The following is a 19909-nucleotide window of genomic DNA, read 5'->3' on the forward strand; positions in this document are numbered from 1 at the left end:
TGCAGCTCATTTTTCTTTGTGCCTATGCTTCAAATGGGTGGTGGACTTACTCGTTGTCTGTGTTCGTGTTTTCCTTTTTCTTTTTTAATAGCCTTAGTTTTTTTTATTTATTTATAATTTTCCATTTTATTTTAATTTAATTTATTTTATTTTTTTGATCTTATTGCAATCATTAACTTGTATAGGGCCACGTCTCCACCATCATTTGCGTTAGAGGTTTTTGTTCAGTGCGAAGGAGAAACAAGGTTTAGGCGCTTATGCCAGCCTTTTTTGTACTCTCATTCTTCATCAAATGTTCTAGAAGTTGAGGTATCTTGAGAATTTATATGATTATTTCTTTGAATTGATGTTATTTTATTTTGCTGTGTTGCATATCTATTTGATTCATTTACTTGTCAAAGCAGGATACATTCAAGGGTTTATATTTTCATTTTGGTGGGAATGTCGACCTTTTGCATTGTATAGATTCTTGAATGACCCTAAAAGATTTGAAGTAAGCCTGGTCAGAAATTTGTATATTGACTGAACTCATGCCCATCTGTAGAACTAATTGATTTATTTTATTTGGTGTGGGATTTGGGATTTCCCATAGAACCCAGTGAAATAGATGCAATAAATTTGATGTATAACAAATCTTCAGCTTCTGGGTATGGTAATAACATATATCTATATTTATATATATAGAAAAAAGAAGAGATTTTATTGCTGGAGAGGGTAAACAAAAAGGAGCATAAGAAATCCTCTGTATTAGAGATGTGAATCATAAGGAACTGTTACTAGCTACTGTGGTTATTTAGTGTTATTGCTGTGTTAGTAAGCGTGAGTTAACTGGGTAATAGGGCCATTGTTATGTACTTGGCATATATTATAAATAGAGGGAGAGACCTATCATTGTGATTGGGTCTTCCAATTTTCCCAATTCTTTGACATGGTATTAGCGCATGGTTCTGATCCCTGAACCCTAATTTCCATGGCCACCATCAAACTGAAGCCAAAAACCCTAGTCCATTACATGCCTACCATTGTAGGAGAATTGCCAACACCACCATCGGCTTGAAAACCAGCCCTCAGCTGCTGGAAACCACAGCAGTCACAGGAAATTCTCTTGATGACACTGCCAGTCCAGGAAACAAAAATCCCTTTTGATTTTGCAAAACCAACACCATAGCAACCCATAGACATTGCCCACAACTGAAATCCCATTGCTGGATCTGCTTCCACACACTAGTCCAAGAGCAGGCCGGGCTGACCCCACGTGCTGGTGCAGGAAATCCTGTAGCGGCTGCGACCGTTACCTAACAGTGTTAGCTAACAGTTTTTTTGGGTTCCTAATACCTTACACCGTGCTAAATCGGTGGGAAGAAAAATCACTGCTGTAGCGCCTGTTACGTTACAGCCACGATAGCGCTGCTATGGCAAAAAATGTATTTTTAATTTTTAAATTTTTATTTTCATTTTACAATCTTTCCCCTTACTAAATGATCTTGAATAAGTCATGTTGGGGGGGGGGGGGATTATAATGATGTAAAAAATTATATATATTTTTAAATATTCACAAGGGATGTAGTAATTAACAATTTGATATGAACAAGATTATTTATTTTGATAATATTTAATAATTTGATATTTCTTTTATTTATTTTTCAATTTCAACCTTCTTTTGTTTCCTAAGCTTTTTTTCTTGTCCTTTTAATAATAAATTTTTATGATTGTATATATAATTTTAAAGCTTAGGTTATAGTTATACAATATAATTTGTTGGTTTAAATTTATTAGAAACAGACCTTGTTTAATATATTGTATGCATGCCTAATGTGCCTAATAGATTAGTGGGAGTGTATAATGAATTTTGTTTTATTAATTAGTATCTGTATATGTGTGTATATATATATATATATATATATATATGCATAAATAAATTCTTTCTTTCAATGGTGGCTTAAAACAAATGTAAGATTTGTTGCCCTTACTAAACTATGTTAGTAAGTTGAAGAAAAGGATCCAAATGCACTAAGATTCGTTTTAAGAAGAGGTAAGAGTTTAAAAGATGCAAATATACCAATATCACATAAGATTGTGTGTGCTTGAAAAAGATTCACGGTCACTACACTTGTGTTTCTCATAATGTAACATCTACTACTCTCGCTTCCTGCTACATCCGTTATTGTTATATTACGCTATTGGTTTCTGCAATTTAAAACCATGCTTCTGACATGCATGTTTCTTGCCTGAGTTGCTCTTGCATTATTTGAATCCCTATATAAACATATTATTGAGTTTTTTGGTGATGGTTTTGTGGTCAAAGATCTCACTTTTTAGTTGCACATAAGTGGCACTCCGAGAATGATTCTTTGGTGCTGGCCAGAGTTGTTTGTCATTGTTTATTGAGTTCATTGGGCCTTGAAAGAGTTGTGTTTGCTGTGTTTGTGACTCACTCAATTGTTTATCTTGTTTGTCATGTGTTTCTGGTTTGCAGTTGTCAATTGCTGTGTGTGTGGGATGGAGACTTGGAGTCCATGAATACCAAAAATATGTTGTTTGCTGTGTATTTCTGATTTGCTTTCATATCGAGGTTTTGTGTGTGTGTGTGTGCGCCCGCGCCCACGCGTGTGCACGTGTGTTGGGCTTTTGTGGAGCCTAGTTGTGTTTTAATTTGGATGACCACCTGACCTCTGTTTAATTAGAGATTTCTATCCTAAGGCTTAGTCCATGGAGCGAACCGCAGCGCTCATGGACTAAGTGGTACAAGCCGTACTCGTGGGGGTCCGGGGGCAACGTCCCCGGGAAAAATTTTTGGAGCCCATTCGGAACAGAACCCTAGGCGCAACATATAAAAAGGGTGCTTTCGGGTGATTAGGGTTTGAGTGGTTGTATCCGCGAGAGAGAGCGAGAGCGAGTGAATTGTATCGCCACACTCTCTGTGCTTTCTTCCTGATAATATTGAAATCCCTGCAACTCCGTGGACGTAGGCAAAATTGCCGAACCACGTAAATATTGTCTTGTGCGTGTGATTGAATTTTTCTTTGGCGTTATTCTTTCTCTATTTGTTTCTCACAGGTTTCGGGAATTTGTTCGTATATTCCTAACACACGTGTGTGTATGTGTTGAGATGGATAACAATGAGGCACAAATCCTAAAAGGATGTTTCCCTTGTCAGTCACTTGTTCTGCTGCTGGTGACATCGTACTATAACTGGCTTAAAGGAGTTTTCAAGGTTCCCGTAGTGTCAGGCATCCGAACAAGCATCTCATCACATTGCATCTTTTGCTCAGGAAGGTAATCCTACTACATGCATGTCATTTGGTATCTCCCCACTAGTCCTTGGGTTGTTGATTCTCCTGCTGCTAACCATATGGCCGGTGTTACCAACTTCTTTTCTACTCTCTAGTATTCTAAAAATCTACCTCAAGTTACCCTTGTTGATTGGTCCACTACTACAGAAAAGGGGATAGGAACAGTAAATCTTACTCCCATCACTTTTTCTTCTGTTTTGTACATTCCTAAATCCCCCTTCAATCTTATGTCTATGAGTAATACTATGAAGTCACTAAATTGTTCTGCTTCTTTCTTGATTATGTTGTTATTTAGGGTTTGAAACGAGGAAGACTATTGGCACAGCAGGACGTGAGGTTGGTGGACTATGGTACTTTGAGTTGCTCTCTCCTCCTATTGCTCACAGTGCTGCTGCTGCTGCCCCACCACTTCAAATCCATTGTTGTCGTGGTCATCCTTCATTGGACAAGTTAAAACATCCAGTTCCTAAGTTGAATTTTGCGTCTAATCTTGAGTGTCAGTCTTGTCAATTGAGAAGACATCATGTCCCCTTTGCTTCCCAAGTCAATAAACAAGCAGTCAGCCCTTTTCATGTTAGTCCATTCGCTAGCTGTGTCATATCAAAGTTGGAGTTTTGATACTTTGTGTAGGATACTGTGGTTGTATCGTGAAGCCGGATATGAACAGTGTTGATTTTCCTGTGCAGACCATTTTGTCCCTATTTTTTCCTTATCAAATGCGGGTTTTTATGGGTGTTTTGGTAAAATGAAATAGAAGGCAGAGAGGTTCAGCATATGTTCTCTTCCCCTCTCACTCTCTCTCTATCTCTCTCTCTGCCATTAATTTCCATGCCTGGAGATGGCTGCCGCAATCCTTGTCTACCAGTCAGAAAGTTGGTAGGATGGAGGCAGGCATCATGCCACTTTTGCTTGCAAGGAGGAGGATGGAGGATGGCTGGATGTATTACTATGTGGGGCTGTTTTTTATTTTTATTTTCTTTCTAATTTTGTTTTCTTGTAGTACCTGTTAAAAAAAAAGTGGTTTTCCTACATTAAGAATTGTTGTTCGTATATATGGTTTACGAATTGGAGGTGACCTCTTTAATTTTGTGGTAAATGGAGTTCCAACAATATAGCAATACATATATATCATTGTCTACTAGACTTTATCTATGCTCTATAGATTGTAGTCTCTTAATGGTTAAGATTTTTATTTTATATAGCATTAGTATTTGATATTTTTAAAAATTTTTAGTTTATATTGCATTAGTATTTTATATTTTTTAATTTTAAATAATACCAGAATAATTTTTTATTTTTTAATAATATATAATATTGAGAGAAAATACAAAAAAAAATTGGTTTCGGCCTTATTCTCTCTCTCTCTCTCTCTCTCTCTCTTTTTCCTTTTTCCGAACAAAGTCTTTGATTCAAATGAACCTTTATTAGTATTCATTTTTTATGTAATAATTAAAAAATTAACCCCAAATTCTGTAATTTGGTTCCTTGTCAAAAATATTTTTATTGGCAACTTTTTATTATGACCCTTATCTTATTTATGTAGGTTTATATATTAAGCCACATTTTCCTAATTAACTATTTTGCAATCATGACCTTGCTTAAAATTGAGTATGCATTGAAATAAAATATATGGCCATTTAATTGTGGAAATAGTTTCATTTTCTTACAAAAAAAAAAAAAAGCTAATTTTTACAACATTGGAATGAAATAAATAATCATAAAAAATTTTGGCATTATTTGCTTATAGAATTACTTTCATTTTTCATTTGTCATTTTTTATATGACGACTAAGATGCCACATTATTTTATAATTTTATAAATTTTTTTTAAATTTATATAGAAAAATTGAAAATATATATTTTCATTATTGTCTAAATTTCTAACTCGTACTTTATGTATGAGAGCATGAAATTTGGATCTTGTGCTTTAATTTGTATGGATTATGTTGATCCCAAACACTAACTTACATAATTTTTGAGAAATTGAAAAAAAAAGATTGTCTTTTAGTTTTTTGTAATTATTTTAAAATTTAAAAATAAAAAATGTACTTAAACATGGATAATGAAAAATGCTTAGCACAACTAAACCAGCCCTAAAATGTTTTTAGTTTCTATTACTTTGAATAATTTCCACGATTTTGTATCAATGGTTTTTATGTCTCCCTTCATTTATGCATATGCAGAATTTTATGTCTTGATAGTTGTGGTTTTAACTTACCTTTATTATACAAATGATAAAATGTTACATCGAAGTGAATTGAATAGAAGGAAATGTGAGTATAAATGAATTCTTATGTTTTAAATACTACTATGCTTCTAATTTATCATTTCATGCTTTGCTCTGGACGCCAATGGGTTAGAGCATTTTAGTTTTTTTTTTTTTCCGAACTGATTTATTTTTTTAAAAGGTAAGAAATAAAATATATTATTAGAAAAGACTGGAAATCAAGCAAGAAGCTTCAGTTCCAATAAAGCAAGAACAAAAGGAGTTAAAACCTCAAAGTTATAAAGGAATAATTTTACATAGTTGCAGAAAATCAACCCAATTGAGAGAATAAAAATCTGGGCAGATATGACTCCACTGACACGAGTTGTTCACACTTTCCTGAAGACAAAAGGACCTGAGCATGAAATGTCTCAAAAACTTCTGTGATTTCGTTCTTTTCATATTTCCCAGGAAACAATAGCTGGGATTATTATTCTTAAAATCATGAGACTACCCTTCTGCTTTGAGGAATACCAATTTTGAAGAAAATCTAACCACGAAGTTGACATCGCCTGTTGAAGATTGAAGAACATATGCCCAAATGGTTCTACTGAATTCGCAATGGATATAAAGAAGATCCACCAATTCTAAATTATTTTTGCAACGCAAGGAAATTGGAGCCAAAACCCAACCTCTTTTCTGCAAATTGTTGGAAGTGAGCCACAGAAAGAGGGATACTTTTGAGGGACCAAAGAGTTCCAAAACAATTTATAGTGAGGCTCCTTTATGTTACCGTACTTCAAGATCAATAAGATGAGAATAAAGGCTTCTAACAATGAGAGTATTTTTGTAGTATTTTTGTTGGAGATGGTCCAACAACTAGACTCCTCTCTTGGGCCACGAAATTAGAAGGAATAGATGAGTTTCAGTAAATCAAGCATTGAATTTGTGCCTGAATCCCTGAGAATTATATTAAAATTAATATTCTAAAAGAAATGTCCACCATTTCTAATCGATAGATCACAGACTTTTGCATCTTTGTGAGTGGCCAAATTGCACAAATTAGGAATTAGAAACTTGAGTGGTTCTTTGTCTGCCAATCTGCCTAACCAAAACAGGGTTCCGGGTCCATTACCAATCTAAATTCTTGTAAAATCCTAGAAGATGCTGCAGTTATGAAGGATGCCTTTCCACAACTCCCATCCATGATTAGCATTGCTAGTAGATGGTTCCTATAAATCAAAGTTATATTTATATTTAAAGTAAATCATAATTCTCCACATTCTGTCTTTTTTAGGTAGAATCTTCATTTCCATTTAGAAAGCAATGCTACATTCATCATCTGCAAGTTTTTGATGCTCAAACCTCCACATGGAATCGATGGATATGGATTACTTCATTTGATCAAAGGTTATTTAAAGTCATCATAAAAGCCTTGTCTTAGAAATTTTATTTGAAGATTTTCAAGTCTGAAAGCCACAGCAGAAGATATTGGACAAATAAACATAAAATAGATAGGAAGGTTGGATAAATCCGATTTAATGAAGGTGATTTTGATTTCCGTAGAAAGAAATTTTGCTTTCCATAAAGCTAGCTTTGTCTCCTTTCCTTCTACAATGGGATCCCAAAATGCTTTTAGATCCAAATTTGGCCCCCAAAGGAAGCCTGAAATATGTGATTGGAAAAGCACCCATTCAATAGTTAAGAATTCTTGCATTTACATCTGAATTAGCCACTGAACCAATCAGGTAAATGCAACTTTTTTCCAAGTTCACTTTAAGACCAGAAAATGTCTCAAAGCATAATGATAAATCCCTGAGCCATTTGACCTCCAGATTAGAATTTCTGCAAAAAGTGTGTGTCATTGACAAAGAATAAAAGAGAAACGAGTGAGGACTCACCTTTATTTCTAAATTCAACACCATTTATGAGCTTAAAAGCACAAGCCTTGTTGATCATTTAGTTGAATCCTTGCATGACTATTGTGAAATGAACAAGAGAGAGTGGATCTCCTTGTCTCAACTCTCTAGAGCTATTGAAAAAACCTGCAGACTCACCATTAATGAGAATTGATAATGATACAGAAGATATGGAATAATAAATCCAGTGTCTCCATCTCGCATGGACACTGAAACCCATGATTTCCAAAATGTTCATAAGATAGCCCTAATTAACATGATCAAATGCCTTCTGAAGGTCCAGTTTCAATAGAAATCCCTTCTTTTTCATATTTCTCCATAATTCTATGCATTTGTTTTCCATTAAGGATGCATCAAGAATTTGTCTACCTGAAACGAAGGCCAACTGGTTCTCTAACATAACTGAAGGCAGATCCTTTCTGAGTCTTAATCCTTTTTGAATCTTAAGTATTATTTTGATATTGATGTGACTAAATTGACTTTATTTGAATGTGACATGAATATTTCTCAATGTTTTTAATAAGTTACTTATTGAGCTATGTATGTACAATCAATAGCAATGCACGTGCCCCTCCTTACTAGTTTAATGAAAAAAATTTATGAGTTGTTTAGCATCTTTTGTGCCATTTTTTCCCAAAAGGGCTTAGTTTAATTTACTAGGGTACTTTGTAATGATAATGCTAAAGAGTACTTCATTACCCGATTCACTACCGATATCATCAATCATCTTGTGCTCACACTCCGCTACAAAATGGAGTTGTAAAGCAGAAAAACAAAGATTCTCGAAGTCATTATACCCTATTGTGTCAAACGAATGTCCCCCAAGGCTTTTTGGAGTGATCCCATGCTCACTGCTTGCTGTGTCTTCAATAACATGCCATCTTCTGTCCTCAGCAATAAATCCTATATTCAATTGTCTTTCCAAAGGCTCCTTTGTTCTCACTTCCTCTTTGTATATTTTGTTGCATGTCCTTTGTCCATCAGTTGAGTCTAGGAATAGGTAAGTTGGATCCTTGTGTTTTCAAATGTATTTTTCTGGGTTACTCAAGGATATCGATGGTATAGCCCTACTTGCATCCATTCTTTCTCTGCTGATGTCACTTTACACCATATTATTTTGATTCTTTGAGTTCTATTGACCATGGTTTTAAAACCCAGACCGATGACCAACCTTGTGAAGGTAACGGGCCAGTTGGATTGGTGGGTCGAACTAGTGGTTAAACTAGTGATGTTAGCACGATAAAATAATAAATATATTAATACATTAATTATTTTTGGATAAATACTGTATATAATAATATTTGTTTCAATAAAAATAATATTACACCGATTCAGTATAAAAAAAAATATTTTTTTGTTAATTAAAAGAAGATATATTAGGGAAGAGAACGGACGATCATAGCAAGGATACTTAAATCCTCAAAAGAAAAGGAAAAAACAAAAGTTAAAAAAAAAAACGAAAAGAGAGAAAAAGTAAAACGAAATTAAAAGAAAAACAAAAGAAAAAAAAAAACTGCTACAATCAGCCAAGAAAACCCCTCTTTAATCCCTTCCCATCATAGTTCAGTGAACATTAGAAATTAGCTAATTCCCTCTGACCCTTCTTCACCTTATATCTGCCACTGTCAAGCCTAAATGCCTAACTTCATTCTTCCTTGATTAGACAACATGGGGCCTGAGGCAATGAGCAAACTCTGAGTTTCAAGGTTCTTCCTAGAAATTTCTTGAGCTGGAGTAGGGCAGAATTCCATTCTCCTTATGTTCTTCTTTTGGAACATATCTTCAAAAATATTAATTCCATCTAAGCCTTCTAAAGGAGGCGGCAGCACGTAAAATAAATCCCTGATGTGATTAGTAGAAGAATAAGAAGAATAACGATGCCGATCCCGAATTTGATCCAGTGTAAGCTCCTGTCACAATCAAAGTCGCTACTGTCTGCACTATAATCATCTGAAATTTCCCCCCATCTCTATCCTTGCAGGTACCAGTCCTCTCACCAATTGGATCCTCCACCATACTTAACCCACCTTTTGAATCTCGCCTTAGAATTTTTTTTTGGGGGGTGATTTTACTAGATGATTCTTGAATTTCTTCAAGATGGTTCCTCGTTTCAAAACCCTTCTGCACTTCCTTATGCCGAATGTAAACCTTTTGATCTATCTGAATATCTGAATTAGCTGTCTTACCATCTGACATTCCTTCTGGACCCACAATAAAATTCTGAATTTCATTCTCAGAATAATTAATATTCTTAGATGAATCTCTCCCAATTTCATTCTCAGAACCCTGCCCACTAGCATACTTCTTCTGAGCAGGAAAAAAATTACCCTCAATAATATTAATTGAATCTTTAGAGACCAACCTTTCTATTCCCACCTCCTTCTCTTTTCTGTTATTCGAAACTACTACTCACCTCTTGACCACCATGGGTCTGATTTGATGTCGACTGAGTTGCTGATGCAGTTGCTGCTTGCTGTGAAGGATGCTGAAGTCCTGCCGCCTCACAGGATTTAAAAGGACTATGGGCTGCATTCATATTGGGAGCCTAACTTTCATCTGGACTATTAACGCCAGTAGGAATAAGCTTTTAGGTCTGCCCATTCAGTTGGCCCAACTGAGGATTAACCAGATTGCTTTCTTTCTTATTAAACAATCCCAAAGTAGGATTAAAATTCTGATTTTGTGCCTCCTTTACAGAAAGGCCCATCATTTGTTTTAAAAGGCCTATGCTGCTGTCAAACAGCTGGCCCAGTTCTAACATTATCATCAAAGACCCAGGCCCACTGCATCCAATCTTCTTCACTCCTTTGTCCAAGCAGGAAGCCCTGGCCTCCTCTGGATTTAGCCCCTCAGTTGGAATCATTCCCTGAATACTCAGCCCCTCTGCCGCCACTGGACTCGGCCCCTCTTGCATCTTCCCCAGACAATGAACACGCACCACCTTTAGCTTCCCCTTAGAAGTTGCACGAGCACCAGCATCAACTCTATTTACCTGAAACTACCCGACTCCTTGAACGATTATTATTACTCCCAACACCATTAGTGACAGGATGAAGAGACTTTACCAGAGCACTGAATTCTTCCCCAAGTTGAACCACCCATTGCTTTTGAACCCTTGAGGAACAAACATAGAGTATCTCCTGCCTCTCCAACCATGCCCTAGTTCCAAGAACTTATCTGCATTTGTCGCATATATAACCATCCAGTGTTCAGGGAAACCTACCCAAGATCTTCGAACACCCTTGCTTGACATTTCATCAAGAGAAAAATTCCTGTGAGAACCATGTTGCAGCAGCTGATGAAAGTCTTACCCATTCATTCTGTAGCTGATTCTTCTCAAGAATGAACAGAACCCACTTGATCCAATCTCAGATCAAAAGATTTCCCTTTGATCTGAGCTGAACGAACTCTCACCATTGAAGGATTTCAACATATGTTTGTGTGTGTGTGTGTGTGTGTGTGTATATATATATATAAATTTTTTCTTCTTTTATTATTATTACTATTATTATTATTTATATTTTTTTAAAGCATGAGGCAAGTCAACCTGCCTTCAATCCTAGTTCAGATTGGCTTGGACCAGGTAACTGGGGTTAACTCTGCTTTACATCAAATCCAGTTCTGGGAGGCTAACCAGACGGGCTTGGTGACCGGTTCTGGTTGAATCTGGTTAGACCGATTGGTCTGATCCGGGTTTTAAAACTATTGTATTAACCTTGATGAGTCCTTTGCCTAGCCTTTTAGATCCTGAAGTATTCTTTTTTTTTAGTCCTCTTACATCTTCATCCTCAGTTCTCTTCATTGCCTGGGTTTTCCCAATTTGCCTGTGTACACACATGACACAACAACTCAAGGGAGGAGAGCCTCCTCCAGCTTCTACTCCTATGCCTCTAGTTTCCTCACCTCATGGTCTTATTTCCCAAGATGTTGATCTTCCTATTGCTGTTCGGAAAGATTACACTTGTACCTGGCATCCAATCTCTAATTTTGTTTATGATTTCTCGTCACCTTCATATTATTTTTCTTTTAGTACCCTATCTTCTATTGCTCTTTCGAAATCTATTTCTAATATCTCATTCTGGGTGGAGGATTGAATGGTTGAAGAGATGTGTTGTTACAGGATAATGATACTTGGGAATTGATATCTCTTCCTCTTGATAAATTTGTGGTTTGTTTTCGCTGGTTGTATACCTTGAAAGTCAGTCCAGGTGGTTTTGTGGCTTCTCCCAGTCCCAAATGCAGTGCTAAAGTCTGCAGACATACTCAATGCTCATGAAAGGTTCCTAAAAGGTTACTGTAAATCCTTTATGGCACAGTGAATGTAAAAAGAGATGGGCAGTAGTTTCACTGCCAGGGTAGCAGATATTTTTTTTTTTAGATAATTAGTGATTGTCCTCTATGCTAATTTATACTTTGGCTTTAGCCCATAATTGTCTTGCTGTTTCCATATTTATAATGCAACCATGGTCAGTTTCTTCTGTATTTTTATGCCTTTAAGATTTAAGATTGTATAAAGAACAAAAAATGCAAGAAAAAATGCGGAAAATAACATTAGAAAATTTTTATCTTTTTTACAAGTTGTAAAAATAGTATCAATTCTACTCCATGTTGCACAAATGGAGGGATGGACATCTTAATGTGCTCATTGTGTGTTTGTTGTGATTGGCTTAGTGTCCGAAGCGTAGTTACCTAGAATGTGATGCATTACATGTAACTGTGTTTTTGATCTAATGCATTCCAGGCATCTCAATGTGCTTATCTATGGTGTGTGTTCTGGGACCTGGGCTGTAGTGTGGCCTGTATGGTTATGGGGACGGGGTATGCCACTTAGCTTGGTATGTTGTTTCTGGAGAGCAGGCTTAGTTGGTTCTCTATTTTGGATTGTGGTGTCTTGAAGACTTGAAATACCTGGGTTTTTTACTAAATATTTGAGGTGGCATAGGGAATACTCTGAATAATGTAGAATTGCTTACGTCCTCAATTTATTTCTTTTATAACTATTTTGGGATTAAATTTTCCTAGTATTTTCAATTTCTTCATTTTTCTAATTAAATACTTATGTGGGATTATGTCTCCACTTTTGGTAAACCTGATTGCTTACCGTTGTGATCTGGGATGTGAAAAGCACCATGATTTGGAACAGGATCCTACATCGCAGGATAACTATGGTCTGAAGCTTAGAAGTTTTGTTATAAAACTATAAACACAACTGAGTGTATCACAAACTTTAGAGAGGTTTTAGGTGTTTATTAGGCATTGCTTACTTGTGGAAGATCCGTCCTCCTTTCCACTTGGAGCTCTGTTTGGGATTTTTTTTTACTTTTTTAGTAATTTTTTTAATTTGAAAGAAATTGAATTTTTTTCGATTTCTTTGATGATGTATTTTTATTCCTTTTATTATACGACTTGCTTTTGAAGTCTTTTACTTATTTCCTGTTTTAAAGACTGAACAACTATCCCCTTCAGGATGTTTTCAGCGTGTTGATTGAAAGCATTCATATGTTTTCAGCATGTTGATTGAAAGTAGTAATTAAATAATTGTTTACATAATTAGATAGTCTCTAATCATAAGATGTAGAAAAACAGTGTACGCCTAGAAACAGAAAAAAAACTATGCCTAGACACGAGGAGCTGAAGCAATTCATCATATTATTACAACGAAGTCTTTAGTTCCACTAGGTCTGCTAGCTGTATTTTTTTCTCCCATTGTTTTGCTTGATCAAGGACTTTGAAAACTATTCAAGCCTTCTGAAAATCAAGGCCTTTGGTTTTCCCTTACATTGGTTTGGGGTGAACTCAGGTGCTCTTTCCAAAGGCATCGTAAGATATGGCCTGGGATTGCCTGGCATTTGTTGGCAATGTGAGGGAGGATTGTGCTTATGGGTAATTCTAGGTGATTATATTTTGTTTGAAAATTTAAAAATTCAGGATCTTGTTTAAAATTAGTAAATATGGATAGTTTAGAAATTTAGTGAATTTAAGTTTAATTTGTGTTTGTTAAGTACTCGGGTTATTTTGTAATTAATTTTTGAGTTGTAATGTTGGGAGTCTTAAGTACTTTGTTTGTATTGTATTAGACAGTTATCGGATTCCTCTCTTCTACTTCTCCTTTTCCTTTCTCCATTTTCTGTCTCAGTCTGTTCTATCTTTGATTTCCTTCTGTCTTTGATTTCTGTTGTCTTGCTGTGTCTCACTTCTTTTCCGTTCTTCTTTCTTTCTGTTGCTCTTACTGTCCTATGTCTATTTGATACCAGAACAATAGTCAAATTCATCATTTGATTGCTACCATTGATGTCCCATAAGCATATTTTTGGTCACTTTTCTTCACTTCCTTTGTTGCCAACGTTGCTTCAAACCAGAGAATTCCTAAAAATTTACACAAAGAAATCAAGGAGAATTGGAGGCTTGAATCAATGTTCATCAATCTGCAACATCCCAGAAAATTATGGCCGCGCCCCTCATTTTTGAACTCTACTTCCCAGTCATCTTTTCACGACATGACCAACACCATTAAAGACAGAACCTCCCAAAAGATTGATCCCAGAAGTTTCATAGCCATCTGACCACTGGAGAGGACCCATGCACTACTAGAAGATTTTCCAGCCGCTGATCCCTTTGGTTTCACACTTTGCCCGAGTTATTTTGACGCATCTTCATTACCAACAGACTCACCACCCCTTGATCTACCACCAGGCAGAATACTATCGCTGGCAGTGTGTGTGCCCTATGTGGTGGCAACATGTGTGTGAAAAACTAGCAGTGTCTTCTGTTTCTTCTACAATCGCGAGAAATTGAGTTTTGTCATGATAATTTTGTAACTTTCATGATATTTTGACTTGGCTGTGATATATTTTGACCTATACTATGGGTGCTGCAGTATTTCGAGATTTTCTGCGATAAAATTAGTTTTTCTTCAGGAGATTTTGACGTTTGTCAGATGAAATCCAACCTCAAGTGTTTGCTACATATTTTTGAGGGAAAATTCAGCAGTCACTTAGGTTCAATTTTGATTTTTTTTTTCAAATTTGTGCAAGATATTCATAACTATTGTTGAGAAATTGGAGAGCCTAGAAATGGGAAGCTAACATTTTTAATAGTTGACATTATATGGACTGGGGAAATGTTACATGGGCTTCTGTACATTGTCTTCATGAGATTCCTCGTTTTAATGGTAACTTTTCCAAGAGAGAATTCATAAAATGGCTAGATCTTTATTTTGAATGCAATGGGATACTAGAGAAAAGGAGGAAAGATTTGCATCTTATAAGCTTCTGGGCAGTGCGGCTGAGTGGTGGTGTAGAATACAATGCTACCCAAGGCAAGAAGATAAACCTTCATTTGGTTTAGAAAGAAAAGTTTGTTCATATCAGAATTTCCCCCGACTCTTATGATGAGATCATCTTCCATTTCAAGAGAAGTAAGGGTTCTTATTTGGACAATATGAGCTTCCAATCTCAGCACTACTTATCAAGGATGAAACAGAAATTGTTGTTGTTATGGGCTACACGTGGTCATACAAAAGAGGAAATTGCAAGTTTACCTGAATTCTAGAAACTGCCTATCTAGGATGAAACATAAATTGTTGTTGTTATGGGTTACACTTATGATCATAGAAGAGAGGAAATTGCAACTTGCAAGTGAACCTGAATATTGTGGTCATAGATTTTCAATGTGGAAATGAAAGCTCCATTGATTGGGAATAATTGACCACATGATGCCATTCTTAAAGAGTGAGGAAATGCAACGAAATAAAATATTAAAGTTGTAGAAGAGTCCAAGGAGCAGGCCACAAAATTCAATGTTAAAGGTGGGTATGTTAATGGTTATTTAGTCATTTAGGATTATTATTGTGTTACGAGTTATGTTAGTAAGTTTGAGTTAGGGTATTATGGTCCTTAATATTGTGCTTGTTAGAGGGAGAGACCCATCACTGAAGTTAGGTCTTCCATTTTATCCAATTATTCAACATCATATCAGAGCATGATTCTGAAACTTAAACCTTAATTGTTACAACCACCATCAAAACTGAAGCCTAGAACCCTAAATCCACTGCATGAATACCATCATAGAAGAATTTCCAGCAACACTATAGCCCTAGAAAACAGCCAGCAGCTGTTGGAAGTCAGACTAGTTGCTGGAAATTTCCTGGGCGACACTGTCAGTTCAGGAGCACAAAATCTACTAAAGAATTTGCAAAAAGAAACACCATAGTCACTCACAGACTCTGCCGATATGCCCCCCCACTGAAATCACGTCTCTAGAAGCTTCCCCACGAGCCCTCTCGTGCTGATTGAAGGCTGCCAGGGCCGACCTCACGTGCCAGCATGTGAAGCTACTTTCAGGCATGTCTTTGAACTGAAATCATCCAGCAGTGATTGAATCCCTCTATAAACACATTAATGGAGTTTTTCTTGATGTTTTTTGTCCGAAGATCTCACCTTTTTTAATTGCTCATGTGCGGCACTTGAGGAATGGTTGTTTGGTGCTTCGTGAAGCTGTTTGTCAATTGTTTTTGAGTTTATTGGGTCTGAAACAGTGGGATTTGCTGTGGTTTTGATTCAATGTTCTAATTCCTTCCATAGACCAAAATATCAAGCTGTTGGGCATGTGTTTTGCTCAAAGATCCAATCTTTGTTTTGACCATGCACTTGTGGTGATTCGTTAATTGTTGTTTGCTGTTAGTAGAGGTCATTGGCGACTCTCCTGGAGCAGTGGTTGTGTTCAGAAGCTTTTTTTGTGAGGCTGCGACAGTGTTATATAAGTTTGTTGGTGATTTGTCTGTGGTAGATTCGGTGGTTCACCTCTCCAATTGTTCCAGTGCTGTGTGTTGGTTTCTTGGGGTTGCATCTGAGTGGTGCTGTGGCAGCCTTGTACTAATTTATTTGTGAATCATTCATGGTGGGTCATCTTGTTCGGGGTTGTTCTGATTGTTCCAGAAATTAGTCTTGTTATCATTGTTCTATGTTTGTGAGTGTTGGGATGGAGTTTGCAAATCCCATAACTATGGTTCCCTTGTTAGTCCCTTGTTTGAGTGAACCACATACTGTGACTATCAGAGGAGGAGTATTCAAGGTTTCATCAGAGTTGAATTCAGACTTCCAGACTGGTTTTCCTTTCCTCCCCTCCCCTCTGCAGCCTCTTCCCCTCCTATCCATCTCCGTTCTCTCTTCTCTCTCTCTCTCTCTCTCTCTCTCTCTCTCTCTCTGTTGTATTTTCTGTTCTGTCTTCTTGTTTCTTCTTGCTTGTCCTTTTTTTTTCCGGTTTCTCTCCATCCTGCATCACATTGTCAGTAAATTTTTTTATGTTTTTTTTTCTCTTAATTTCCCCCCTTTTAACTGTGATTGAATCCCTCACTTCTGGTGCCTTTGAAGCAGTATTTTCATTGTAAAAACTATGTTTAACACTAAAGATCTTTGTTGCAGGCTGTGGTAACAAATCATTTGGTTGTAAGAGGCAGTTACCGTAGCCTTACATTGGCCATATATGGAAACACAGCAGAGGATCTGGGGCAGTTCAGCATAGAATTTGACTTGGATAGCTCTTTGAACAATCATGCTAGTTCTGTTGAGGACAAGGTTGAGGATCTTCCTCCTGCATTACAATTTAATAATTTGACTATGAAGGAATCCATATCCCCTCCAAATGCATTGTCACTACCAGATGCTGTTTCAGATATATCTTTCAAAATAATGCAGCTTTTGCAGTTGATGTTTAAGATTTTGGAGTTATCAAACGTTGGGGATGCAACATATAAAGTCGCAAGTCATGTTGTGTCGGTAGCCTCTTCCTGTGTCACCTGTGACTTGCTGTCATCTGTCTTTTGTAAACATTTCATGGAGAGCGGATCCAAAGATTGTGGGGGAGAGCCATACCGTGTTCTTAATGATGCCAGAAAAGAGCTTCTTGATCTCTATAAAATCCTTTGTGACGATTCACGGAATGCATTGGCTGAAGCATTAGCAGACTACACTTTTCTAGAATCTGAGGTTGATTTGGCTAGTTCCAAAGAGTTAATGGATATGTTTAACCAGCACATTCATTTTAATATGAACTCTTCAAACGCTGAACATCACCAGATTTTGCAGGTGATTTAATTGTAGTATCTTTCAATTTTTTTTAGTAGATACCTGTTTATCTACCTAAGAATGCAACAAATAGAGTATGGAAGCAAACAAATGTGCTCCCTCTCTCTCTTTCTCTCTCTCTCTCTCTGATTCTATTGAGTACTGATTTCTATCTTAATTTTCAGAGTAAGAATGTCATTTTGGGGTTGAGTGTGGCTCTTTTAGTTTGCTCTGGTAAAGAGAGCTGCTTCCACTTTGTTAATGGTGCTGGCATGGATCAGCTTGCATGGGTTTTCTCTAACCATTCACAGAATTCTGCTGCTGTTACATTAATGTTACTTGGTGTTGTTGAGTTGGCTACTCGCCACTCAATTGGGTGTGAAGGATTTTTAGGATGGTGGCCCCGTGAAGATGAAAATGTCCCATCTGGCACTAGTGAAGGTTATAGTCAATTGTTGAAGTTGTTATTGGAAAAGCAGCGTCATGATGTGGCTTCTCTTGCTACTTACGTCCTTCATCGTTTGCGCTTTTATGAAGTTGTTTCGAGATATGAGGTATACACTTGTTCTTGTTTCCCTCTCTGCACTCTAGCTGTCCCTCCCTTCCTATCCATTGAGATATTGTGTGTTTTCTATCTTTTGCAGTCTGCAGTATTGTCTGTATTGGGAGGTCTTTCTGCTGCTGGTACGGCTACAAGTGTTAATTTGAAAATGCTTATGGATGCAAAATTGCAGCTCAAAAAGCTCTTGGTCAGTTGAAATCTTTAATATCAAGTGTTCTTTTCGTAGTTTGGCAACATATAAAGGTCATTAGTTATGATTTTGGGATTGTCAAGTCTTAGTTCATATTTGGTGACGAGCATTAATGCAGAATTTGATTAATTCACGTGGTTCAATTGAACACCCTTATCCGATGGCCCGTGCAAGCAGATCATTGATGATTGGCCAAACAGAAGGATTGTTGTCCTATAAAGCAACCAGTAGCTTAATTGCTTCATCAAATTGTTGTTTTTCAAATTGTGACATTGATGCGCATTTGCTAGCACTTCTTAAGGTATGTCGTGCCTCTATTTTTCTTATTGCAGCCATACTTTTACATTTTGGTTTGTTTCTTTGTCTTTGAGCTGTATTGAAAACTAATACTGTTTATTTGGGTTGTTTGTAAAGTTAAAACAACACATACAACGATAATTGTTTAATGCTTTTCCATCCTTTCCTACTTTTCCTTGGATTTTGCCGAGTAAGGAATGCATTAGGGACATTCATTAAGGAGCTGCTTTAGGTTTTTTTCCCCCCCCCCCCATTTAATACAGATGTTGGCTTTGAATGTGTTTTGTTTTTTAATAGAAAAAGAAACCTTGATAGGAGAAGATAGAGTTTTCAAGGAAGATCGGAAATCCTCGTGAACAAAAGAAAAAACAAAAATATAGAATAAAACTAGTACATACACGGTAAAAAAAAAATTCAGGCTTAGAAAGCCTTCTAATCATGTTGAATACTAGAGAAACCCATGTTGGCAAAGCAAACTGACGAAAAAACCCACTAGTGAAACCAATGTTTTCAAAGGCTCAATCAAGGCTTGCCTCAAGGTAGGCATACCTAAAAAGCCTTGAGGCTCAATCGAAAATACCAAATCCTGAAAACATTGATGCATTACACATCGAGGCTTATGCATTTGTACCGTTGTATGCATTTTGCACCTTCTTAGTTGAGGCTTTACACATTTTGGGTGTGTGAGATCTCAAATAAGATTTGTATAAAGGGAATGTCATAATATGAGGTTGATTTCTAAAATTCTTGAATGTCAATGTTTCCAAAATAATTGGGAGTTGTATCTTAGACTCTTGAAAATAATTTTGTAATGTTGTAGCTATCTCTTGTCATGATTTACATAATGAATTCAAGCTAGCAATTTTTGAATGGCTAACAAGTAGTTTGCAAATTATATCTGAATTTTCTTTGTATTATAATAGTGATTTTATTATAGACCCATTGTGGTCCGCCCCTTCCCCGGACCTTGCATATGGGGGAGCTTTGTGCACCGGGCTGCCCTTTATATATATATATATATATATATATTTATTTATTTATATTAGTGATTTTATTATTATTTTATTTAATTTTAAGATATCTAATTTATTTACAAATTTTATCTAAAAATAAAATTCTCAAAAGGCTTACTCCCCAATTCCTTGTGGCTTATGTCTCTCACCTTTTATGGGTTAAAATACCTCGCCTTACACCTTCGTCTTTTAAAACATTGAGTGAAATATCCATTTGATCCATGGTCAAATGAATAGATGAAGCGTGATCTCAAAATTCTATTTCCAGCAAAAGCATCTAAAAAAATGGCAAAAACTGCACACACCTGTATCATTTCTTGGCCATCTTTACGACTCGTAAAATCTCTGAAGGCAGTCAGACTAGGG

At 36.4% G+C, this 19909-nt stretch overlaps 1 protein-coding gene across 4 annotated transcripts in view; it reads left to right on the forward strand.

Annotated features, from left to right (window-relative positions):
• Positions 1 to 19909, forward strand: part of LOC131154218 (protein virilizer homolog) — a 142700-nt gene that overhangs the window by 14937 nt on the left and 107854 nt on the right. For 3 of the 4 annotated variants that reach the window (XR_009136390.1, XR_009136389.1, XM_058106838.1), the window contains exons 3-7: positions 186 to 309; positions 16840 to 17502; positions 17667 to 18035; positions 18126 to 18230; positions 18352 to 18534. Coding sequence is in view for 2 of the 4 variants with exons in the window: in XM_058106838.1 (XP_057962821.1) it covers positions 186 to 309; positions 16840 to 17502; positions 17667 to 18035; positions 18126 to 18230; positions 18352 to 18534 (1444 nt within the window). In the remaining 2 variants the exon portion in view is untranslated. The remainder of the gene's footprint in view (positions 1 to 185; positions 310 to 16839; positions 17503 to 17666; positions 18036 to 18125; positions 18231 to 18351; positions 18535 to 19909) is intronic. The other variant, XM_058106839.1, reaches the window with a different exon arrangement.

The sequence above is a fragment of the Malania oleifera genome, chromosome 4, assembly GCF_029873635.1.
Source record: "Malania oleifera isolate guangnan ecotype guangnan chromosome 4, ASM2987363v1, whole genome shotgun sequence".
In the NCBI taxonomy this organism is placed as follows: Eukaryota; Viridiplantae; Streptophyta; class Magnoliopsida; order Santalales; family Ximeniaceae; genus Malania; species Malania oleifera.